The following is a 26,864-nucleotide window of genomic DNA, read 5'->3' as shown; positions in this document are numbered from 1 at the left end:
GTTTATGGTGCTGATGGGCGATGGTTCTGACAACATCACATCCTTAAGAAAGAGGATGGAAAATGATGGTGTTGTGTCCAAATGATGATTAGATCATTAGGCATAGAGCACAAACTCAGCTTTGGGAAGGAACAAGACCATGTTCTATACAAAGCAACATTCTGATAATTACCATAAGTGATGAAGATAACCGCAGAAAATCTGAATCTTGATGGATGGAAAGTAATTTGTACCACAGTCCTTCCAAATGTAAGTGCAGTGTGCTACCAGCCACTCTTGACAAGGCTCTGTGTGTACTTATTAAATACACAGCAAGTGACCACAAGCAAGAAAGAAAATGTATAATTGGCTGATGACTGGCATCTACCATCCACTTCACAGAAATCTCAGTCACAAAGTTATTTTAATCACAGTACAGTGCCATCCAAGAAGGATTCAGAGTCTTTGGCTGATTGGTGACAGTCATAATGACATTTTGCCTGTAGTAGTAAGTAGATATTATGGTATAAACACACTCATGAGAAAGGAAACATGAAACTTCCCAGATTTGTCTACTGAGGAACAAATAAGAAAGCTGTCAAAATTTTTATCAAGTATCTTTTGGATATTATAGCTCTTCTTAATTCCCATGCTTGAAAATTTTATGTTATGTGCACTTGGAAGAAAGCACTTCTTCTTGTTCATATATTAACATTATTTGTTCTCATGAGCTTACCTAACCAAAATTTCCATTTATTGTAGTATAAGCTGAATTTAGATGTGCCTCTTAGCCAAAATGTATATCATATGCATGCTTTTTTCTGTTTAGTCACACTGGTATCACATTTCACAATATTTCACACTTTTACCTGCCTGCATCCTTTACTCCAAAAATAAAACTCTCTTTAAACATTAAGATATCAGACCAGACAGTCATGGTGCATGGTCATCAAGGCACGTCACATCATATGATAATTCAAGTATTAAACTTGATGTAAGTGTAATACCAAGTACTTTGACTTTACCACTTGTCTTAATAGTTATATATTACTTTGTATTACAGTGATCAATATTACCACAGATCTTGTATAATGGAACCACTCAGAGACTTAGTGAAGCAATTCGTGCCTAATGAAGCAGATGTTGTATCAGTGAAAACTTTCACTTATGCTACATTAAGATTAATTAAAAGATAGTATTACTGGCATGTAACTACCACAGTAAAAATACAGATATTATGGTTTCACTGTATAGCCCTTATAACAATAAATACCTTCAGTGTTTTAAAGAAAGAGGTTTTCATTGTTTTTCTTTCAATCTAATTTTTTCAGAATGGTTTGCTCTCTGGCGCACCCTTCCTCTGCAGTTATGTCTCGTCAGTATTTTTCTGTTATTTTGCTGATGTTTTGGTTACTCGGAAGATTCTTTCTTTGACAAATGTTCGGAAGCTTTTCACTGCCATGTGTGAGTATTGTTACTTCTTGCCATAACTGAATAAAACAGTGAATGGATATATAAGTTGTAAATTGCTGTTGTATGCAGAAATTAGAATAGTTATTGAAGCAAATTATTTAATTTGTACAGCGATACATTTATAGCAATATTGTGAAGCTATTTAAAGATGACAAAATATACAATAATACAGTCATGTGTTGTGACTTCAGGATGGTCACATCAGCAGTCATCTTACTTAGAAACTGTGATGCATTCATAACATCAGTTTTAACAAGTCCTACAGTTACAGCACCAAACAGAACAAACAATATTATTTGTTATGAAATATGGAGATGTGCACACAAGTATTCTATTGGACTTTATTTTTATTGTTTCTGCTGTCTACAAAAGCAGCTTATGGATAAAGCATAGGGCAAATCAGTTCGGTATGCAGGTGAATCAGATTTCTATACATATTTATTTAAAATCACAAACAATACATGTCGTACATTTATATATTTTTATTTAAGAGTCCATGAGATCTTATGTGTACATAGAATGTATGGTAAGACATTGGATACTATTTAACCCAACACTGTTTCTATCACTATAAAATATCATCAATTACTTATGTTTATGATATTGGTTATTGGTAAATTGTCATTGTTATTAGTTCAGCGCTTACACTACTACTATGGTTTCAATGCATTATCTAGCAAAGGACTCTATCAGGCTATAGAAGCAGTAGTCAGTTAGATATGCCTCCAATGCAACTCTGTATCCTGCAATGCTGTTTACTGAGTGCATGCTGTTTGGAGAAAAAAAAAAGATACCTAGAAAATAATCAGAGTTGCACAACTTCATTTAGGAGAGCTTTGTTTTTGTACCATTTGCGAGGAAGAGTGCAGGATTTTCATTCGCATACTGCTTTATAAATACGAAGATTTCATATATATATGCAGGCATGGAAGTGGAAGGTTTTGCATTTTTTTGAAGAGTGGCTTGCAAGATTTTCTGTGTATTGTGTCTTCTATGATTTTTTTTTTTTTTGCATTCTAAATAGCTTAATGTTGTTTGGAGAAGCTCCCACAAAATGACTCCATACTTCAGAAGTGACTGAAAATTTGCATAGCATAGAAGAAAATTATAGAGGTTTACATGTAATGTTCTGCAGCCATTGTTAAATATTTCTGTTAATACAAAGTTATTCTTTTTCTCTTTTAGCTCAGATAATTCCAGGACTACTTGTCCTTGCAATTGGATACTTAGGCTGTGAGATAGTATTGGTGCTGATTGCTTGGTTTCTTGCTGTTACCCTTATTACAGCATCTTATGCTGGTGCAATGGCTAATGTGGTAGATATTGCACCAAATCTTGCTGGTAAGTAGTGTATTCAAATACTGTGATACTGATTTAACATCATTTTGCTATTTTTGTGTTAAACATGTGATGTGATGAAGCTAATGTAGTGTATGAAGCAATGAATCATAGTAGTTGGTAATTTGGCCAAAACTGAATAATATATTTTTGTAATCCTGTAGTATGTGACAATTTCCATGAGTCTTGCAAAAAATTTCCTTTTGGTTCAGAAGTCATTTCAGTTATTCTAATGAAACAATTGATTCAGCATTTCACTTGTTTACTTTATCCTGATTAATCAAAACTTAGGACATGAAAATGGAAACAGAAAAAAATCTTTGCCCTTTCCAGTGTGTTGCTCTCAGTAGTGTGTAAGCTCAGGTTTGCAGTTCATATATGGCATTATGGTATCCCTCTCATTATATTTATAAGTGTTTTCCAGCATAGCTCTGGAACACCTGGAGCTGTTTCAACTATCATCATACAGGTAGACTTACTATGTGAGAAAATAAATTATTGTGGTAAGACACTGCTAGCACTATTAGGAATGAGGTGGGGATGTGAATTTTAACCTAATCCATAGTTTTGGGATTCCTAGGTGGATTGGTATCAGTCCTGGTGACACTTAACCTGGGGGGGGGGGGGGGGATATGTAGTGGTAGAGAGGTGTAACATGTTAATTATAACTCTAGAAAGATGGGAATATTTTCTACCAAGGCTGGTAAATATGACTTACTATCTGGAGGGGAAAAAATGTTTTTGGACTAAAACTACCCTAGCAATGCTAATGATGGGAATAGGGATCAGATGCACTTGGCAGATTGATGACTGTAGGCTGATACATAGGACACCCTGAGTGTGGTATTTAGGCTGATTGCTATGCTCATTTAGGCAAATGCTGAGCTGATTCCAAACTTCTGCATCAAAGAATACAATACACAAACAATTAAAATCCAATAACACACAAAACAAAGTTTACATGATTCCCAGACAGATTGTGCTCACAGCTTCCCTCCCTTAGGTTATCTTGGTTGTGGTGTCAGGAAGGGCTTCCAGACAGATAGTTTAAATAATAAAATAAAATTTTGCAAATCCTCAAAAAGCAGACCCATAATAGATGGGATAAATGCTAGGTATTAGGAGAAGACTGTGGATGCAAATTGTGTAGTTCATACTAACTTCATTCCTGTTTCAAACCACAAATTTTAATGCAATTGGGTAGTATGTACATATTGGCATGTAAGTGTAAGAGTCCCTAAGTCCCCGAAGAACCTTCTGCAAAATCTTCAGTTATCAGGTTAGCTCAGTATTCTTTTTTTGCACAATATTCTAACAGCATGCTTCTGCAGAATAAATACGTTATTGACCTTAGCAGGTGAAACTGAAGGTTTCTATAAATGCTGGTGCCACCTAAGTTTATTGTTCATTTGGATACCTAGCAGTTTTCCCACGTGTCTCCTCATCCAGTGTGTGCCCAATGAGCTCTGCTTCTGGAATCTTTAAATCATTTTTATTTATTTGGTGCTGGATCATAATATAAGTTTTTGTAAGATCAGTGCATAAGCTACTTGCTGTGAACCAGTTGTAAAACTGTTCTATTATTCTCCTGACTGCATTTGATGTGGATATGTTTGAGGCCTTTATAAGTGTACTTGTCATTGGCAGCAAATCATATCATAAAACCTGTTATAAATGGACTATCAGATCATGACATGCAGCTCCTTGTTTTAGATGTAAATTCTAAGCAGATTATCAAGACTGCTAAATCTGAGTACAGGAGAGTAGTCAATCAACCAAAAATTGAGTGTTCTAGAAAACTGCTCAAAGATATGAACTGGAAAGATGTTTATAGTGCTCATGACATGAATGAAAAATATAACACATTCATGAACAATGTCAGTACCATGTTTGAAAACTGTTTTCCTCTAAAAGTTACTCAAATTAAACAGAAGTCTATAATAAAACCATGGATTACACAAGGAATAAAGATTTCCTGTAAGACAAAAAGGAAAATGTATCTGTCGACCAAGAATAGCTCCAATGCTGATGATTTCGCTAAATACAAGGAATACTGTAAAACATTAAAAAAAAGTAATTCAGACGTCTAAACAAATGCACTACGAGAAGAAGATAGCAATGTCAGGGAACAAAATAAAAGCAATATGGGATATAGTGAAAGAGCAGACTGGTAGAACCAGAAAGGAACAGGAGCAAATAGCACTAAGGGTAAGGGTAGTGTGCTCCCTGCCACCGCTGGATAAGTAGCTGCAGCAGCAAGTCGTATACTCCTAGCTCACTCATTTGTTACATAGTTTAATTCTTAATTTCTTTGCGTGTTTTTGGTACTTGCATTGTTTAATTCATAAATTTTGGGCGTATTATAGTATTTGAGAGTTGTAGCATCGCGTTTTAGTACCTGAATAGTGTAAATTTGCGTAGTCTCCTTCCGCCGCCGAGCAGTGTGTCAGCAGTGCGCAAGTAGCAGCATTACTGCATTTACTAGGCAATCTTGTATTTTAATAACCGTTTAAATTTTGTTGATTTGTTTGCGCTCTCTGTAGATTAGTTCAGAAGTTCTTTGCACAACAGTTTTTAGCATGGATAGGGACTGCAACTGCTGTGTTCAGATGCAGGCTGAGTTGGCATCCCTTCGCTCCCAGCTTCAGGCAGTGTTGGCTTCGGTCACACAGCTTGAAGCTGTTGCCAATGGGCATCACTGTGGGGGTCCGGATGGGGGTTTGTCGGGGACGGCCAGCTCGTCCCATGCATCCCCCGATCGGACTACGACTGTGGTTGCCCGGGATACTGCCCGCATTGAGGCTGATCCCTCACCTGTGGTAGAGTGGGAGGTCGTCTCAAGGTGTGGCAGGGGGTGAAAGACATTCCGGAGGGCTGAACGGAAGGCCTCTCCCGTTTGTCTGACGAACCGGTTTCAGGCTCTGTCTCAGGCTGATACTGATCTTCGGCCTGACATGGCTGCTTGTCCTGTCCCAGAGGTTGCCCCTCAGTCTGCAAGATCCGGGCGGTCGCAGAGGGTGGGCTTACTGGTAGTTGGGAGCTCCAACGTCAGGCGCGTAATGGGGCCCCTTAGGGAAATGGCAGCAAGAGAGGGGAAGAAAACCAATGTGCACTCTGTGTGCATACTGGGGGGAGTCATTCCAGATGTGGAAAGGGTCCTTCCGGATGCCATGAAGGGTACAGGGTGCACCCATCTGCAGGTGGTCGCTCATGTCGGCACCAATGATGTGTGTCGCTATGGATCGGAGGAAATCCTCTCTGGCTTCCAGCGGCTATCTGATTTGGTGAAGACTGCCAGTCTCGCTAGCGGGATGAAAGCAGAGCTCACCATCTGCAGCATCGTTGACAGGACTGACTGCGGACCTTTGGTACAGAGCCGAGTGGAGGGTCTGAATCAGAGGCTGAGACGGTTCTGCGACCATGTGGTCTGCAGATTCCTCGAGGTGCGCCATAGGGTGGTGGGGTTTCGGGTTCCGCTGGATAGGTCAGGAGTCCACTACACGCAACAAGCGGCTACACGGGTAGCAGGGGTTGTGTGGCGTGGGCTGGGCGGTTTTTTAGGTTAGATGGCCTTGGGCAAGTACAGAAATGGCAACAGCCTCAACGGGGGCGGGGCAAAGTCAGGACATGCGGGGACCAAGCAGCAATCGGTATTGTAATTGTCAACTGTCGAAGCTGCGTTGGTAAAGTACTGGAACTTCAAGCGCTGATAGAAAGCACCGAAGCTGAAATCGTTATAGGTACAGAAAGCTGGCTGAAGCCAGAGATAAATTCTGCCGAAATTTTTACAAAGGTACAGACGGTGTTTAGAAAGGATAGATTGCATGCAACCGGTGGTGGGGTGTTCGTCGCTGTTAGTAGTAGTTTATCCTGTAGTGAAGTAGAAGTGGATAGTTCCTGTGAATTATTATGGGTGGAGGTTACACTCAACAGCCGAGCTAGGTTCATAATTGGCTCCTTTTACCGACCTCCCAACTCAGCAGCATTAGTGGCAGAACAACTGAGAGAAAATTTGGAATACATTTCACATAAATTTTCTCAGCATGTTATAGTCTTAGGTGGAGATTTCAATTTACCAGATATAGACTGGGACACTCAGATGTTTAGGACGGGTGGTAGGGACAGAGCATCGAGTGACATTATACTGAGTGCACTATCCGAAAATTACCTCGAGCAATTAAACAGAGAACCGACTCGTGGAGATAACATCTTGGACCTACTGATAACAAACAGACCCGAACTTTTCGACTCCGTATGTGCAGAACAGGGAATCAGTGATCATAAGGCCGTTGCAGCATCCCTGAATATGGAAGCTAATAGGAATGCAAAAAAAGGGAGGAAGGTTTATCTGTTTAGCAAGAGTAATAGAAGGCAAATTTCAGACTACCTAACAGATCAAAACAAAAATTTCTGTTCCGACACTGACAATGTTGAGTGTTTATGGAAAAAGTTCAAGGCAATCGTAAAATGCGTTTTAGACAGGTACGTGACGAGTAAAACTGTGAGGGACGGGAAAAACCCACCGTGGTACAACAACAAAGTTAGGAAACTACTGCAAAAGCAAAGAGAGCTTCACTCCAAGTTTAAACGCGGCCAAAACCTCTCAGACAAACAGAAGCTAAACGATGTCAAAGTTAGCGTAAGGAGGGCTATGCGTGAAGCGTTCAGTGAATTCGAAAGTAAAATTCTATGTACCGACTTGACAGAAAATCCTAGGAAGTTCTGGTCTTACGTTAAATCAGTAAGTGGCTCGAAACAGCATATCCAGACACTCCGGGATGATGATGGCATTGAAACAGAGGATGACACGCGTAAAGCTTAAATACTAAACACCTTTTTCCAAAGCTGTTTCACAGAGCAAGACCGCACTGCAGTTCCTTCTCTAAATCCTCGCACAAACGAAAAAATGGCTGACATCGAAATAAGTGTCCAAGGAATAGAAAAGCAACTGGAATCACTCAACAGAGGAAAGTCCACTGGACCTGACGGGATACCAATTCGACTCTACACAGAGTACGCGAAAGAACTTGCCCCCCTTCTAACAGCCGTGTACCGCAAGTCTCTAGAGGAACGGAGGGTTCCAAATGATTGGAAAAGAGCACAGGTAGTCCCAGTCTTCAAGAAGGGTCGTCGAGCAGATGCGCAAAACTATAGACCTATATCTCTGATGTCGATCTGTTGTAGAATTTTAGAACATGTCTTTTGCTCGAGTATCATGTCGTTTTTGGAAACCCAGAATCTACTCTGTAGGAATCAACATGGATTCCGTAAACAGCGATCGTGTGGGACCCAACTCGCTTTATTTGTTCATGAGACCCAGAAAATATTAGATACCGGCTCCCAGGTAGATGCTATTTTTCTTGACTTCCGGGAGGCGTTCGATACAGTTCCGCACTGTCGCCTGATAAACAAAGTACGAGCCTACGGAATATCAGACCAGCTGTGTGGCTGGCTTGAAGAGTTTTTAGCAAACAGAACACAGCATGTTGTTCTCAATGGAGAGACGTCTACAGACGTTAAAGTAACCTCTGGCGTGCCACAGGGGAGTGTTATGGGACCATTGCTTTTCACAATATATATAAATGACCTAGTAGATAGTGTCAGAAGTTCCATGCGGCTTTTCGCGGATGATGCTGTAGTATACAGAGAAGTTGCAGCAATAGAAAATTGTAGCGAAATGCAGGAAGATCTGCAGCGGATAGGCACTTGGTGCAGGGAGTGGCAACTGTCCCTTAACATAGACAAATGTAATGTATTGCGAATACATAGAAAGAAGGATCCTTTATTGTATGATTATATGATAGCGGAACAAACACTGGTAGCAGTTACTTCTGTAAAATATCTGGGAGTATGCGTGCGGAACGATTTGAAGTGGAATGATCATATAAAGTTAATTGTTGGTAAGGCGGGTACCAGGTTGAGATTCATTGGGAGAGTGCTTAGAAAATGTAGTCCATCAACAAAGGAGGTGGCTTACAAAACACTCGTTCGACCTATACTTGAGTATTGCTCATCAGTGTGGGATCCGTACCAGATCGGGTTGACGGAGGAGATAGACAAGATCCAAAGAAGAGCGGCGCGTTTCGTCACAGGGTTATTTGGTAACCGTGATAGCGTTACGGAGATGTTTAATACACTCAAGTGGCAGACTCTGCAAGAGAGGCGCTCTGCATCGCGGTGTAGCTTGCTCGCCAGGTTTCGAGAGGGTGCGTTTCTGGATGAGGTATCGAATATATTGCTTCCCCCTACTTATACCTCCCGAGGAGATCACGAATGTAAAATTAGGGAGATTAGAGCACGCACGGAGACTTTCAGACAGTCGTTCTTCCCGCGAACCATATGCGACTGGAACAGGAAAGGGAGGTAATGATAGTGGCACGTAAAGTGCCCTCCGCCACACACCGTTGGGTGGCTTGCGGAGTATAAATGTAGATGTAGATGTAGACACATTAGTAACTGATGGGCATAGTGTGGCAAATCTATTTAACAAGTACTTTATATCCGTTACTTATAGAATGGGACTTTCAGGATCAGTAAATAATGCCCTTGAATATCTGAAACTAGCCTTCAGAAATAGCTTTAAGTACATGAATATATCACTCACTTCACCAAAAGAAATAATGTCCATAATAAAATCTTTAAAAACAAAGCATTCTAGTGGGTACGATGAAATATCAACAAAGTTAATTAAGGCATGTTCTTGTGAGTTTAGTACAATTCTAAGTTACTTGTGTAACCAGTCAATTATAACTGGAACATTTCCTGGCTGGCTACAATATGCAGATGTTTAGCCTCTATTCAAGAAAGGGGATAAAGAGATACCATCAAACTACAGACCAATTTCACTTTTGCCAGCATTCTCAAAAATTTTAGAAAAAGTAATGTACAGGCAGCTGCTCAACCATCTGACCACAAATAACATATTATCAAGAACACAGTTTGGATTTCTGAAGGGTTCTGATATCGAGAAGGCTATTTACACCTACAGTGAAAATGTACTTAATTCATTAAATAACAAATTACAAGCAGCAGGTATTTTCTGTGATTTGTCAAAGGCATTTGATTGTGTGAACCACAACATCCTTTTAAGTAAATTAGAATTCTATGGTGTCACGGGCAGTGCTGCAAAATGGTTCAAGTCATACCTCACTAACAGGAAACAAAGGGTGTCAGGGCAAGGGACTAGTGAATTAAGTCATCAATCATCATCAGAATGGGAAGAAATTACATGTGGTGTCCCACAAGGATCCATCTTAGGGCCATTGCTTTTTCTTGTGTACGTTAATGATCTCTCATCAGTTACACTGCCAGAAGCAGAGTTCGTTTTGTTTGCAGATGACACAAGTATTGCAATAAATAGTATGTCAAGTGTAGTTCTAGAAAGATCTGCTTATGATATTTTCATGGATATTAATAAATGGTTTAAAGCCAACTCACTGACATTAAACTTCGAAAAGACTCACTATATGCAATTCAGAACCTGTAAGAGGTTTCCACCCAGCATATGCATAAAATACGAAGAAGATCAGATAGAAGAGGTTGACAGTCTTAAATTCCTGGGATTACAACTTGATAATAAATTCAGTTGGGAAGAGCACACCACAGAACTGCAGAAACGCAGTAAATTCTAAGCAGAATCTGTATTTGCAATTCGAGTGTTAGCAGACATAGGCGACATAAAAATGAAAAAGCTTGCATACCTTGCCTACTTTCATTCCATAATGTCATATGGTATAATATTTTGGGGTAACTCTTAAAGTCAAACAAAAGTTCAGAGTCCAAAAGCGTGTAATACGTATTATTTGTGGAGTAAATTCACGGACGTCCTGTAGAAACCTCTTCAAAGAACTGGGTATACTAACTACTGCCTCTCAGTATACTTACTCATTAATGAAATTTGTCCTAAATAATATATCTCTTTTTCCAACAAACAGCTCAGTTCATACATACAATACCAGGAACAAAAATGATCTGCACAAGGACTTAAAAGCACTTACTTTAGTTCAAAAAGGGGTCCACTACTCAGGAACACTCATCTTCAATAATTTGCCAGTAAACATAAAAAATTTAGTTACAAATAAAGATCAGTTTAAAAGGAGCCTGAAAGACTTACTAGTGGCCAACTCCTTCTACTCCATTGACGAATTTTTTAATAGAAACAAATGATGTATTGTATATTCTCATAGTATTTTATGTTGGCCAAGAAGGAGATTGTGCCAAGCATCTATCTTGTGGGATATCACACCAAATACTCTCCCATTGGGAATATAATCTTATTCCTGCAGTATCATTTGCTAATGTGACCCTCTGTTTTCTTTTGTTAAGGTATGGCTTTAATTGTGCAAAGAAGAATGCCTTTAATGCCATATCATTCTATTATCTGTAGTAGAAATTTATGATCTGCATAATCATAGGCCTTGGCAAGATCACAGGGGAATTTTGTCGTGTTTAGTTCTACCAGGACTAAGTGTGTAATATCTTATATTGTTTTCTCAGTAGGCTCTTTTCAACTTTTGCAAATGAGTGGTACTACCACATATTCCAGTGCAAAGAATATAGTTTTCACTGGTTATTACTATACCTTGTACACATTTTTTTCATTAATTGCCTTTATATGCAGATCTTTTATAGTCCTCAGTAGCAGTCAGGAAGGCTTATGATGCAGATACACATACACTGATGATTCGAAATATTACGACTGCTATCCACCCTGAGATTGAATCCCACCTGGTGAGACTGCAGTCGTGTGATCTGATAAGGAAAGGAAAGGACATTTAAACATTAGTTATTGAAAAGTAACCTTTAATTGTAAAAAATATAAATAACTGACAGAAATCCTCAATACAGCACTGCATGGAGGATATCTTCAAATGTTATTTACAAATATCCAATATGGCTATTCTGTAATATGACAAATGTCCCTTTTGTAATCAGTTTACCTCCAGATACTACGAAGCAGGTCTGATGTATGGTGGCAACTGCTTGTGTTACCTGTTGTCGCAGCTTGTTAATGTTTCCCAGAAGTGGACAGTCAAACACTTTATCTTTAAAATAACATCATATGCAGAAGTCCAGTGGGGTAATATCAGTTGATTATTGTGGTCAGGATATTATTCCATCATGTCCAGTCCAGGTCAGCGTATTCCTATGGAGATACACAATGACTTCACGATGATAAGTCGTGGCACACCAGCTTGTTAGGAAATAAATTCTGTGCTCATGTCATGTTGTAATAGAGGTATTAGATAATGTTGAAGCATTTCCAGTTATGATGCACCAGTTACAGTTGACTCTGGAGAAGAAAGAAAAAAAACTGTAAATCTTGTTAAAGCTTACAATGTAAGAACATTTACCTTATGTCACGTTGTAATAGAGGTATTAGATAATGTTGAAGCATTTCCAGTTATGATGCACCAGTTACAGTTGACTCTGGGGAAGAAAGAAAAAAACTGTAAATCTTGTTAAAGCTTACAATGTAAGAACATTTACCTTAGGTGAGACCCATACCTGTTTGATTGTTTGACATGGTTTCTGCACAACTCATATATCTGAGCATTAAGCTGATTCTCTTTACCACAGGTATGGAAAAGGCTTTCATTATTAAACGCAATTTTATTAAGAAACCCATCTTCAGTCTGCATTTTGTTAAACATTTCTACACAAAACTCAGCCCATTTTCTTTGCCACTTTCTCTTAAAGCTTAAAACTGTTCCAGTTTGTAGGGTTTGAATGATAGGCATTTCCATAATACCTTTTGACAGTGTTACACAAGGCATATTCAGTTCTAAGCTGGCACATTTCATTGATCTAACTGGACTTCAAATACAAGACTGGCAAATTTGTTCAATTACTGTGTCAGATGCAGCCAGTTTTGATGAAACAATTGTACCAGTTAATAACAAATTGTCTTTGCGATGGTGGCTTTCAATATTTAGTCCTGAATTGTCCCTGAAGTTTAGTAGTTTATTTAGATTCATCAAACCATAAGCAACACTGTGCACACTCTGCACCTTTATATGACTCCATGATGACTGTTGGAATAACTCATCCGCACATGCCACCTAGCATCAAAGCTGGGAACTAACAGTGTTAGGTGCTAATAAAACTTGAAAATGTACAGCATTCAGTGCTGTATCAAACATTAATGTCAGTTATTTACCCTTATCACAATTAAAGGTTACTTTTGTACAACTAATTTATAAACACCATATAACTAATATGCTGAGTCACAGATAGGCACAAGAAAAAGACTGTCACAATATAAGCTTTTGGCCATCAAGGCCTTTGTTGAAAATTGACAACACACACACACACACACACACACACAAACACAACTCTCACACACATGACTGCGGCCTCTGGCAGCAGAAGCAGTGTGGCTTCACCTGCCAGAGGCTGCCATCATGTGTGTGAGAGCTGCATTTGTGTGTGTGTGTGTTTGTGTGTGTGTGTGTGTGTCTGTCTGTTGTCAATTTTCGACAAAGGCCCTGATGACCAAAATCTTATATTGTGACAGTCTTTTTGTTGTGCCCATCAGTAACTCAGCATCTTCGCCATATGGTAAGTAACAATTTTCCTTTTTGTAATATTGTTACATTTCATCCTGGATTTTTCATTGTTTGATTTAATTTATAAACAACCTGCATGTAAGCAGAGCAGAGATAAATGGGGACAGTCTAGTGGCAATACGGGCTGCAAATGAGAAAATTCTCTGATATAAATGAGTTTGGCAAAGGGTAGATTGTTATTACCCGGCACCTGGAATCACATCTATTCTTATACTAGGTCAATGGTCGAGTCTGGATACACTCTCATTCAGGCAAACGGTTGCTCAGAACATGCAACATGTGATGCAAGTAAAATTACAGCCATTGAAAGAAAAATTTCTTTGCTGTTGCATCACATGTAGTGGTTACCAGAATTCTCTCCAGATATCTTACTGGTTTGCAAGTGAGCGCTTGTCTTGGAAATTCATCAAGTCTCTAGTATGTACTAACAAATGAAAGCTTGTTAGAAGATCTGTGCACTAGAACACAGAATCCTAATAAGCACTAAAAGGAATCCATTAAATTTCATTCACAAGATAAATTGCACAAATTGAGAGGTTGTCAATTTAAAAAAATTCAAAGGGATTAAAATTATGAAAAACAAAAATTGGAATGATCACATGGAAATGTGGAGTGCAGAGTAGTCACGTTGTAGGAAAGTTCTTGTAGAATGTAAATGCTTTAGGATTAAAGGAGACCATTCTCTTACAAGCATAAGCATTGAACTGTTGATAGGCACATACAAAAGGGAAAAAAAGTCTTGCTAGATTTTAGAGGAATGATAACTCTGAAAGCTAGCAAGGTTTTTTTCCCTGGTATGTGCCTACCGACAACTCAGTGCTTCTTCTTTTCAGTGAGTGTTCTCCCTTAATTCTGAATTATTTCCAGAGCAGTCATGTAGATATAAATGTTAGCATTAAACGGAGAGGAAGATTCATAATGGAAATTGTTTGTGTATCTTCTACTGCAGCTGTGTATATCTCTGTTCATCTATAATTTATTTTTACTATCAACAATATAAACTGTTAAGAAGTACACTGCTGTCCAAAATTAAAGCAACAAGCCACTATTTCCCTGCCCTGTGTCTAATTCATGATATAATCCTACAAACTGTCAACACATGTCTGTATGATCATGTTCTGCATGGAATGTGGCATTCCGGTCAATGGACAACCACGCCAACGATGACATCATGGCACCTATCAAATAGGCTACTGTTTGCCGGGTAGTCCCACATCCACAACCACTGTGAACACAGAGACAGACAGTGCAGTATGGAACAGAGAAGACACCTTCCAGACTCTCTCCAGTGGAGGGCCATAGGAAGAATGGAAATGGAACAGTCGCAAATTGATGTGGTCCAATGGCTTAATGGTAATCATTCTGTTGTTTCTCAGTTGTGGCGACAGTTTACAGAGACCAAAACTGAATTCTGAAGACTTAATGTGGGGTGGACCATGTGTGACATCAGAAAGAGAGGGTCATTATTTGGCTGTAAGGACTTGTAGGATTAAGGCAGTATGCCTTAGTACTGCTTTGCAACTGGCATCGACCTTGCGGCATCCACTGAACATGATTTATTGAGGCAAAACATGTACAGAAAGGCTTCAGCAGAGCGGCCTTTATTGTCAGAGACTGCTGTATGTGTATCTCTGATGCCTCTTCACAGAAGTGAACGTCTAGAGTGGAGCGTTGACATGCCACCTTGACAGTCGAATAATAGGCCAATGTTCTTTTCACAAATGAGTCCCAATTTGGTCTGGAGAGTGAATTTCGATGGATTCACATCTAGACGGAATGTGAAACATGGTTTCGGGACCCAAACATTGTGGAAAGAGACCAATATAAAGGAGGATCATTAATGGTGTGGGCAGGGGTTATTTTGGCAACTCTTCATGAAATTGTACAGGTGAATTGACAAGCTTTAACTGCTGTCTGGTATCATGAAGAGAAGTTGGGACCTCATGCGCATGTGTTACCAGGTGCTGTAGGCCCAGACTTCATACTGATGGACGATTATGCTCAATGTCACAGAGCACGGGTGGTTGACATTTTCTTAGAAATGGAAGATACTGCATGCAAGATGTAGCCTGCTCTCCTCCCGATTTGAATCCCATACAACATGTCTGGGATTCACTAGGGAGACGGGTTGCTTCACATCAGTATCCACCAACCACTCCCCAACGCTTGTGAACTGCTCCGTTAGAGGAATGGGCGCTATTGCCTCATCATGAAATTGATGACATCATTCTCAGCATGCCCCATTTTATCACACCTGTATTGCTGCCAGAAGTGGCACACCCCCTTCTGAGCACATTAACTAGTTGTCGGAATATGTGTGCAAGTCCGTTAAGTCGGAAAAAAGAAGAACATTTTTGTCTACTGTTATGCATGTTGCAAATGTTTGTGTTCTGTATTCCTTACACTGTTTCTACTTTACCATCTCCTGTTCCTTCTGTATGGTGGCAAATTAAATGTAACCTCACAAAATTTCCATTTGTTGCTTTAATTGTGGACACCAGTGTAAATGAACTGAGGAGAGATTGTCAGACTCCCAAGATCTTTGATATACACAATATTCCTAAGGATTGCTATTGCTGAATCTACTGTAGTGCATTGGCAAAGAGAGAATTCCTTAAGACAATGCAGAATGAAGGGCATGAGAGGGAAACACTAGTTTACAATGGAATGAGACAGGGCTGTTGCGTAACCCTGTTGTTACTGTGAAGGAAACCAAGGAGTAATTTGGAAAGGGAATTAAAGTTCAGGGAGAAGAAATGAGAACTTTGAGGTTTGCATATGACACTGCAATTCTATCAGAGATGGCAAAGGACTTGGAAGAGCAATTGAAAGGAATGGGCAGTGTCTTGAAAGGATGATATAAGATGTACACCAACAAAAGCAAACCAAGTATAATGGAATGTAGTGAAATTAAATCAGACCATGCTAAGTGAATTACACTGAGGAGCCAAAGAAACTGGTACATCTGCCTAATATCATGTAGGACTCCCGCAAGAACGCAGAAATGTCACAACATGACATGGCATGGACTCACTCATGTCTGAAGTTGTGCTGGAGGGAATTGACACCATGAATCCTGCAGGGCTGTCCATAAATATGTGAGAGTACGAGGGGGTGGAGATCTCTTCTGAACAGTATGTTGCAAGGCATACCAGATATGCTCAGTAATGTTTATGTCTGGGGAGTTTGGTAGCCAGCGGAAGTGTTAAACTCAACGGTGTGTTCCTGGAGCCACTCTGTAGCAATTCTGGATGTGTGGGGTGTTACATTATCCTGCTGGAATTGCCCAAGTCTGTTGGAATGTTCAATGGACATGAATGGATGCAGGTAATCAAACAGTATTCAGTTGGCATTATGTGGTTTTTAAAATAATTTTACAGTCACAAGAATGTATAGACAAGGCAGTGTTAGACTCTCCAACTTCAAAAAGATTAGTTTGCAGGAGTTTCCATGTTTGCTTCCATACTGACCCTTGAGGCTGTCTTCTAGATTCTAAAAGTGCTCAGAGCACATTGTAGAATTTCCCCAGAATATCACATCATATTTTAGATGGGCTTGTATGTACATGTGGGAGAACATGATTTCAGCACACTTAGTGCATAGCAGCCAGTACTTACTCTGACCTTTACCTTTTCAGTCTGTTAATTCCATTTCAGGTTATCTTATCCCCATAGACTCAGGAATTTGAATATAGCATTGGTAAACATTGGTTGGAATTTATTGTTACAATTGGTTGACAGGGGTTTGCATTTTGTGTGGTGTGAAAGTTCATGAAAACTGTCTTTTTCAGTGCTGAATGTTAATCTGTTGACTGTAGCCCACTGGCTGGGTTGGTCAGTAGCCAAATTCACAGCTTTTTGAAAAGTCTCTGTGTTTTCCCCTTCAAGGAGCGAAGTTGTGTCATCTGCAAACGTTTTGGTTTTGAGTTCATCTACATTCAGGCCCAAGTCATTAATATACAGGTGGGATAGTAGAGGTCCCAATACAGAGCCCTGTGGCACACCTTGTTTAACAGTTTTACTACTAGACTTTGAACTTTTTGCACTTTTACCTGTTAGCTATCACTGCATGTGCACTGTAAAATGTGTAGCTTTTGCCAGGTACCATTCTGAATCCTGTATTCTAAATGACTAGCCAGGATTGTAAGATCTGTGGCATCATCACTGTCAACTATGCTGTTGCTACAAGTACTACCCATGAAAAATTTTTCTCTATGACCATCAGTCCACTAGGCCACAGGATGTTGCTTAAAAACTTTGCTTTGAAGGTATCACATGTAAGGTCCTCACTTACATAATCTTCAAACAATGCCACAGCTTCCATATCTAGCATCTGCCATATGAGAAACCACTTGTTGCATTTTGTTATACATTTTGCCTGGAAATATACTTTAAGATTACACAATAAAGTCTGAAGTCGCCCACCCCCACCCCACCCTTCCTTTGGAATCTAGGAAATTCATCATTAGTACACTGCATATTCAATAAATGCACCTCCTGTCTGTCTTGCTTCACACGTTGCCTGAGTGCATTTATGCTTGCTTTGGGTAGTCACATGAAAACCAGTGTGGTACTGACTCTGCTAATCACTGCTATACTGATGTTAACTAGTTGGCTCTTCCCACCTAGTCTCTCTCTCATCTGTGATTCGAGGTTAGTCTTAACCCCTTCTTCTATTCCACTGTCTCTTTACCAACATCATGTGTGATAAAATGAAATTCAATGCATATGTTTCTGACTAAATCTTAACTTTCTTCATTATACCTTCCAACTCTGCTTCTAATGCAGAATTACAATTCTGAATTCTCCCTTAATATTTGTCATCATAGTTAGAAGTCCCTCCATGAAGGTGAAATGAGGGGATGGAAGTGCTTTTGCCTCAATGAGAGCATGGCTATCTTCCACAGTCATGGGTGTGTCTGATTCTACACTACTTTGTGTTCCTGGCTTTTTGTATTGGAAACAGTCTCTTTTGATTGGCCATGTCTGATTCTATGCTAATTTACATTCCTGGCTTTCTGTATTGAAAACAATCTCTGTTGAACTCAGTAACATGCACTATCTTTGATACATTCCTCATTCTAACACATTACAATTATATGTATAAAAAGAAATGGACTCAATTAAGAGTGAACAATTCAGAAGAAAATGATCTTTAACAAAACAGCAAAAAACATACTGTCAAACAAAAATGAACACACAAAAGCATATCGACATTGCTGTACAATGAAATTGCCTTAAATGTCTATTTCAATGCAAGAGAGCGTGCAGGGGAATAAATGACAGCATTAAACAAATTACCAAGTGCTTCAATAAACATACCATAAATAAATTGTACATGAGGTACACCAAACTTGGCCCATACTGGGACTAAGCAACCCTTCTGCACACTAGACCAAGCTACTGAATCCCACACTCTAGCACCTGTCCTAATGGGGTACAGGTGAAGAAGAAATAGCATTCATTGATATCAATGAGCAAACGTACATTTTATTCCAGTTCCTTAATCCCATCCACAGCATGTAGTCACTAAATCACACACTGTTTTTTTCTGCTTGTTTTGGCATCCTGTCTTCCAGCAGCAAAATGAGTTATGTGAGGTTGTACCATGTGGTTTGGTGATTTAGTGGGTTGGTGCTGACTACAAATTGTAGGTTAGGTGCCCAGTCCCCAATGTCCTCAAGGAGTTTTTTTTTTTCTGTTACTTAGTGCTTCTTTCACCGACAGCAGTGATTTGTTATTGTGAAAAATGAAAAGTTGCTCCTTACTTCAGCATCTATGTTAAACTGTAGGTTCCTCCATATCTGACTGAATGAGTCACTCCAAAGGTTAGATAGAGAAAGGCAGGGCATGCCATATCCAGTAGGACCTCACCTAGTAAATAACTGCAGTGTTAAAACTAACCTTGAGGTTGAGTACAGCTTTACTTAAAGTTGTATCAGCAGCATAACAGATGAGAGTCTATGTGCAATTTCAGTCTTTCTCGGCGTATTCCACTGATGAATTCTTCTCGGGTTATCAGCCGAGTGGTGGCAACGTTCTTCAGAGAAGATCATGGGTACGAAACTCATTGAAACATTGCAACAAGACAACGCCACCACTCTGCTGATAATCCAAGAAGAATTCATCAGATGAGAGTCTATGCTAAACAATGGGACACACAAGTGATAAAAAGAATATAAAAGAAGTAGCTTAGGACATAGTCCTGTGGAACACTAGTACTCATTTTTACAAACGAAATATATGTTTCTTCTTGAGAAAAACTGTTTTTATTCTCAAAATATGAATAAAAAAATTACTGATGTGAAATCATTTACACCATGAAGCTCATTTACACTACTGTAGTGAACCGCCTAAACGAATGCAGTCCAGTTCTATATGTGGATTGCTGAACACTTGTAACAGTATGTTGTGGGTTTTTTTTCCCCAAAGCAGTTAATTTTTGGTCAACTTCAGGAACAGGTGAAATGGTATTTTTTAAATGGACAAAAAACAAACTGACTGTTACACTGAAATGGTGTTGCCGTACTACCTACTAACCACTTAATTTTGTGTACATGAGAGTAATATTTCAATGAAGGTTGGTTAGTAACACTGTCTCACTTATGTTAGTTTTCCATTTCACCATAGCTCATCCACTGTAACCATTATTTATTCCTTTAACTTATATGCCTACTTTGGGTCCTCCATATTCAACTATCTGTTCACTCTGTTTCCTGGAATATCCTCTTAAGGAACCATAACCTACACCTGCACACACTGACAAGTTCTACCCCAGAACAGTCATTTGTAACTTGTCTTGCTCTCATGTCTCCCACTGCACACCCCTCCCACCCTCCCTACCACTTCCAACCACTCATCATGGGAGCAGATTGCTGTATGCCCCATTGAGATGTCTGCTGTTAACATTATGATCTAAATTTAAGCAATTTTCCATCTTTGTTGCTGAGCACCTCATCTGTTGAAGAATAGTGATCTATTGCCATATGCACATAATGGAAAGAAACCATACTGCAAGAAAATAAGACACGTTTGCCCCCCCCCCCCTCCCACCACCACTGCCACCTAACACAACAAACACACACACACACACACACACACACACACACACACACACACACACATCACATGACATGATGTGACATCATATCACATGAATTGTTGTCCTCACATTTGGGGACTATGACAAATGCTTTCCACAAAACTTAAATATCAACTGTTTATTCCTTAATCCCAATTGGAGATTTTTGTAGATTTAATTTGGCCAATGCCTATAATCAAAATGAACATTAATGTGGATGAACATTACTGAAAGAAACAAATAGAATTTTTTTGTAGACCTTACAGAACTTGAAAAAAAAGTTACATTGAAATCGTGAAATCATTATTGCTGCTATTTAATATACATTAGATTTTATGTGAAGATATGAAGGAAATAATTGAAGCACTGAGAACTTTAAGAGCATAAAGCACATTTCATTGGGCTCATATAGAATTGAATATCAGAGAAATTGGAGAGATAGCTTTTCATTAGTGTTTATATGTGTAGTGTGGGCTACAGCACAGATAAACCTAACTCACCATAATATCAACATATATCATGACCATGCATACATGCTAAGGTCTTAAAATCAACAGCAGTGGGCTTTATGCCCTTACGGTTCTCAGATTTTTTTTTTTTTTTTAGTGTGTCAAAGAACACTATTTTAGTAACTATTAAAAAGCATTTGGGATTCGCTTTTAATTCCCAGAAATGGTAAGTGTTATTAGTGTCATTCCCCAAGGCTCAATATTTCCAATCTGTTCATAGTTAAACAGTCTGGAATGAAGCAGGAAAACCCTTTCTAAATAACAGAGTTTTCTTTTTGTTTCTTTAGGACCAATCCTAGCATTTGCACAAACAATTCACATGACAGCCAGTTTTCTATCGCCACTGGTTGCAGGTGCACTACTGCAAGAAAGTGTAAGTACCAACACTTTATTCAAAAACATAAACCGGCTCTAGAAAAATAAAGTATTACGTAGTAAAGAGAGTGGCATGTCCAGCATTTATCACTATATTTCATAAGCTATTTCTATGTCAAAAGGAGAGTGCCATTGTGATCTATATTGTATTCTGTGTGTATAATGACCTTCAGTTATAAGTCACTTTAAAACTATCTTTTCATAATGCTTCATTTGTTTCTGGTGCAGTTGTCATTTTGTCCTCTCCTCTAAATTTGTCTCGGCACCTTTCCTCTGTCATCTATTTACCCTTGCACTAGCTCTACTCTTTCTTATTTTCATTTTAGCAACAAATTTGAGGCCATAAAATTTAACTCATATCCGACTTAGAGGTTCATTAACTGTCTTAAATTTTACTTTATCTATCAAAACACTGTTTTTAAATATAAGCAGCCTTCAAAAACTAAGTTCACATTATTATGGCAGGCCAGGTAACTTCTATTGAATGTGTGCATGCACTTAAAAAGACACTGATATATGACACTATTTTTTTAACATTTTCACCAAGTTAGAACTTTGTACCAGTTGTTCAATTCTTCAACAATAGAAATCCACTCCTTGGTCACAGAGACATTTAAGAACCATTGTATGAATGTAATCCTCTTCACCAGAAAATGTAGGATTGTTGCAAATCTGTTCCTTGATTGCCTGTGATCAATGTCAGTGGCCGTGTAGCCTCAGTCAAATACTTGGTAGTATTTCACTATGGCTGGATGTAACTTTGCATTTGGTTCATAAACAGCCAGCATTTCATGGTGAAAGGATATACCTATATGCGTAAAGTTCCTTTTTACTTTGAAGAAGACTGAAAGTTCCCAAAGCTAGCAGTAAGGGCTACTTTTTGTGTGTTCAGCTACAGTCTAGTATTTCATCTTATAGGTGATTAGCAGTATTTTGACATAGCACTTCTCACTTGCTTATGATAACACTAAAGGTTAAAAATAAAGCTTGGTTTTTGTTATAGTTTTTAATTGTTCAATTGTGAGTTCAATTTTGATGTTATGAAACTTGTAATTTTTTTTCCAGCCAACTTTGGAGAACTGGCGTCATGTGTTTTGGGTGTCTGCAGTAGTGTCATGTACGACATACATCATGTTCCAGATATTTGGAACAGCTGAAATACAGGCTTGGAACTATCCTGATCAGAAATATCCACTGACCCCTTCTGCAGAGGGCAGTGATCAACTACTACCTTTATCAAAAAAAGAAGATTTGCAACAAAGGAGGAATCATGATGCTGCTGAAGGCTGATCATCAGGGTCTACATTTTTTTATTGACCACATGTGCTTTCTATTTCTGTCTGACTGGCAGACAACAAACAATTTAACTAACTTCCAAAAACTTATACTGTTGCTCATCTTTTGTCTGTGCTCGAGATGCATCAACATTATGGTTCCCAAGTTCCTCTTTGTTTTTCTTTGTGGAAATAGTGAATTATGTTGGTGTAAGTCAGTAATTTTGTATTTCACAAAAACTCTTTGGCTTAACATTTCTACATAGTTTTCATAGGTTTATGTGCATACATTACACATGATGTGTTCTGGTCATTATGCCATGGTACTTGCTTAATAAAACACAAAGCTAATAAGTTATCTGAGAGTTTGGATATAAGGATTGGCTTGTATTTCATATTTTTTTTTTTAATAATGGAGATTGGAAACAGCATGCAAGTCTTTGTGGGCAGATGAAAATGGATATGGGACAGTAAGATATATAAAAATAGTATGTTAATTTATTCTCCTAATTGTCATAACTGTTACCTAAATATGGAGCTTGTGTGTGTGTGTGTGTGTGTGTGTGAGAGAGAGAGAGAGAGAGAGAGAGAGAGAGATCTGGCCAATGGTCCTTCTTTACTGATGCTGTTCACTTTGCATTTCTTAAAGAGTTTAGAGACCATGTTGAGTTTTTATTATTTTGTTTTCTAATTAACTGTGGTGGTTATCTTGAAAACTTTGTTACTTCATTAACCAAAATAAATAAAAGAACTTCCAGAAGTAGTGATGATAAGTGCAGGATGCAATCAAAGAGATTCACTATTTTTGTGGCAGTATATTTGTGTAATAGTAGTTTCTTTATAGCAAAACCAGCTAACAGAATGCTTCAAGCATGGTTGGTTATTTTAAACGTGGAGTAGTATTGTACTGTAAGCACTATATTCCTTTCAAAGAAGTAGCTAGACTATTAAACTTTTGTATGCCCCATCACAATACTGTATCATGAAAATTGTCATTCCGGATTACTGAGAAGTATTATTTTCATTTGTGTCAGTGACAGAGTCTGAACAAACTGTATGCAGTATGTACTTACAACTAATGAAAAGTGCCTAGAACTTATGTGATGAGAAAAATAAGATAATATTATAAAGGAACTTTTGTGATTGTTGTGTAGTTGCTGTCCAAGATAATCGTAAGTAAATGATATCATGTCATTTTGAGTTGTGAGCTAATGTAAATTTAAATAATGTAGTAATGGGACTATAGTAGAAGTACTTAAACACTGCAAGTTGAGTATGCATTAAGCATGCATAAAAATGGTGCTATTGTAGAATACATTGAACACTCCATATTGATATATAAAATAAATTTGTATATAATAAATATAAATGTGAACAATTACACATAATACTGGATTCCCCATGTGTGGTAATCAACTGATTTAATTCTGAGCAATGTCACAGCCTCTTGTTATTTTGACGTTTTCAAACTGGTCAGCGAAAATGGTCCCTCTTTAGCTGACAAGTATTTTGTTGTCAGGATCTGAACTAAAATGTGTAAGTTATCAAAATGGTCTGCTTTTTGTGAGCTGTAAAATTTTAGGAGACTGGTGACATATTTGCCAGAAACCCTTCATTTAACAGAGTTCAGTATAATGTAGTGTGGAACAGCTTGTAATTTACTTGTAAGCCTTACAGATATAATTTTTTCAAATTTTGACCTGAATACTCTTGAGTAATGGTGACCAGCCTAAGAGATTAGCACTGAATTTAATTGAATGCCAGAGGCCAGTTTGAAAAGTGGCAGACCACAGTATCAAATTAATAACTGACAGAGCTGCCATTCTATATTACTCAAACATTGTGATGCACAGAGTTCAATGCTCAGTATACATGATAACAGAATTCTCAAGACAACTTTTTCTGTAAGTATTTCAAAACACATTGCAGCAATTTGTTGCAATTTCAGTGAACACAGTACTTATTTTCTAGATGTTGTCACTTCAGACACCTTCAAAGAGATTTGTTATACTGTTGCAGTTTCCAAGATTACACCCAACATTTAAGCAATTCACTCCTTTCTGTGAATGGTCACTGTGTTTACAAATGTAGTAACTTAGTCCCAAAACACAAAGGATTTTAATTGCATAATATTTATTCTTATTTGCAGCAGATCATTAGAAAATTAGATTTAAATTTCACAAAGTTATTATAATTTAACTTCTGTGTTCTACTGCCTAGCAGCAAATATTGGGAAATAAAATACAAAAACAAAATTTAAAGCATTATTTGACTGATATACTCCTCAGTATTGACATTATGCGCCAGGTTCAACGAAGATGTTGCTATGGTATAAAATAGCTCTCGCAGATGCCTCTGTGTAGAAGTGCAATCCTTTCAGATAAAATTTGTCAGTCAGTTTCTGTTTAAAAATATTAAATTTGTAATGTGCAAACTGAATGATATCATTATGACAAAATTGTATTTAAAAAGTCACAAATTGTACTGTGTTAATGTAACTAATTGTAAATCCTTCATGGTATTAGTCTTAAAATTTGTATTTTTAATTTTCTTAAGTTTGTCCAAGTTTTGTTTTTTGGGTTACATTGTCTTTAAAGGACAACAGGTTGTGTAAAAGTACAAAGTATATTGATGTTAATAATTATATTTTGGAATGCAGAAGAAGCGATAAGTAAAAAGAGAGAAGAAATTCTGCGAACTGCAAGTATCTGTTGCCCCAGTATAAAAAGACACAAGTTCTTGTATACAGTAGTAGTTGTTCCTAGCCTATCATCCAGTTATTTTATGGAGCACAAAAAGTTTACATGTATATCTTTCATAAATGAATGCATGAAGAGTGACAATAAACCCTAGATGTGTGTCAGAACAACAAGACAGGTCCCATTCATTATTATTGGAACTGCCCTAGTAAACATGTTAAAATGAAATGATTATCAGTCTCTCTGCATGACATTAACGTGTGTGTGTGTGTGTGTGTGTGTGTGTGTGTGTGTGTGTGTGTGTGTGTGTGTGTGTGTGTTGGAAGTGTTCATTGAGTCTTCAATCTCACCAAGTTATTCATCAATCAGCACTCATCTTTCAGAAACTTCAGTATGATGCTGAAAATATAAAGCACGACAATATTATATTATGCATGTGTGCTCATTAATGGAAGAATGTATTCAGGGATTTACTTTCTGGATTATGTATGGGAAGGCCTCACGGCAATCATGTCGAGCAGTTCACTATAACAGATATGTTTCTTTAATCATGTGAATTAGAATTCAGCAAATGTATGTTTCCCAACAGTATATTTTTGTCTTATTTCCTGTAATAGTACATTTATATTTTTGTAATGCATTTAGTAGTAAATGTCTTGAGATATTTTTATTTTCTGTGAAAATAGACCAATTCTTGTGTGTTTAGTCTACTTCAGTACTTAACAGTGTAGTTTCCTGATTAATTCTGAATATAAGAATGAATATAGCATCAGTGATATTTATTACCTGAGGTTTAACTGAAAGAGTGCTGTAAAGGTAACATGTTTATCACTAGAAGTTTCCATTGTACAACATAGCTGCATCAAATAGGTTTGCACAATGAACCACTTGTCCATTTGATGTTGCTAATACTTAATGAATCAGCATTATATTTTGTAATCAATTTTCAGTAATAAAATAATTGCACAAAAAAGAAACAATTCCATGTGGTTTAAAATCTTATTTAACTATACCTATGGATGGGAACTTACCGTTTTTGATAAAAATAGCCAGAAGCATGTCTGAAAATATTGAACCTAGCTGCCTTCTCGTGACCAAGTATGGAATTCAACATACTTTTAGTGAAAGAACTATTTTTTAGGAGTGCGGTTTTCAGACTGAGCCTAAAGCTCTGTACACAGAGCTTTTGTTAAACCACATATCGACTAAAAATGGTTGTTTCAATCTCAAACGTGCTGTTATACAAACAATCTTGTATGAAATTTGTGCAAAGTGATAGCAATTTTAAATAGTCACATTTTTCTTTGATCTGTGAAAACATGTTCTTAAGTTATTATGGGAATAATAGTTTATTTACAAGAAGAGGATGTAGAATGGAAACTTGTTGCAATGGTATTCAGAAACAAATGCATTTCATTATCTTCCATAGAACAGAGTTATATTTGCTCTTCCATTGAAATAATCCACAATTTCTCTGTGTTCTAAACTTTGTATTCACAATTATTAATCCCAAGTCCAGAAATAAATCACAAAGGTTAACAGAATATAAAAGTTATTATTTAGTTTGTT

At 37.9% G+C, this 26,864-nt stretch overlaps 1 protein-coding gene across 5 annotated transcripts in view; it reads left to right on the top strand.

Moving 5' to 3' along the window:
• The window catches only part of LOC126236194 (sialin-like), a 395,476-nt gene extending 368,854 nt beyond the window's left edge, over window positions 1-26,622 (top strand). For 4 of the 5 annotated variants that reach the window (XM_049945297.1, XM_049945301.1, XM_049945298.1 and 1 more), the window contains 4 exons: window positions 1,311-1,443; window positions 2,638-2,793; window positions 21,235-21,320; window positions 22,388-26,620. In XM_049945297.1, the coding sequence (XP_049801254.1) occupies window positions 1,311-1,443; window positions 2,638-2,793; window positions 21,235-21,320; window positions 22,388-22,612 (600 nt within the window). In that variant the 3' untranslated portion in view covers window positions 22,613-26,620. Of the gene's footprint in view, window positions 1-1,310; window positions 1,444-2,637; window positions 2,794-21,234; window positions 21,321-22,387 lie in introns of all 5 variants that reach the window. The other variant, XM_049945299.1, reaches the window with a different exon arrangement.
• The last annotated feature ends 242 nt before the right edge of the window (window positions 26,623-26,864 follow it).

Source organism: Schistocerca nitens, chromosome 2, assembly GCF_023898315.1.
Source record: "Schistocerca nitens isolate TAMUIC-IGC-003100 chromosome 2, iqSchNite1.1, whole genome shotgun sequence".
Lineage (NCBI taxonomy): Eukaryota > Metazoa > Arthropoda > Insecta > Orthoptera > Acrididae > Schistocerca > Schistocerca nitens.
The sequence above is the reverse complement of the archived record's forward strand: the minus strand, read 5'-3'. Positions and strand labels throughout refer to the sequence as shown.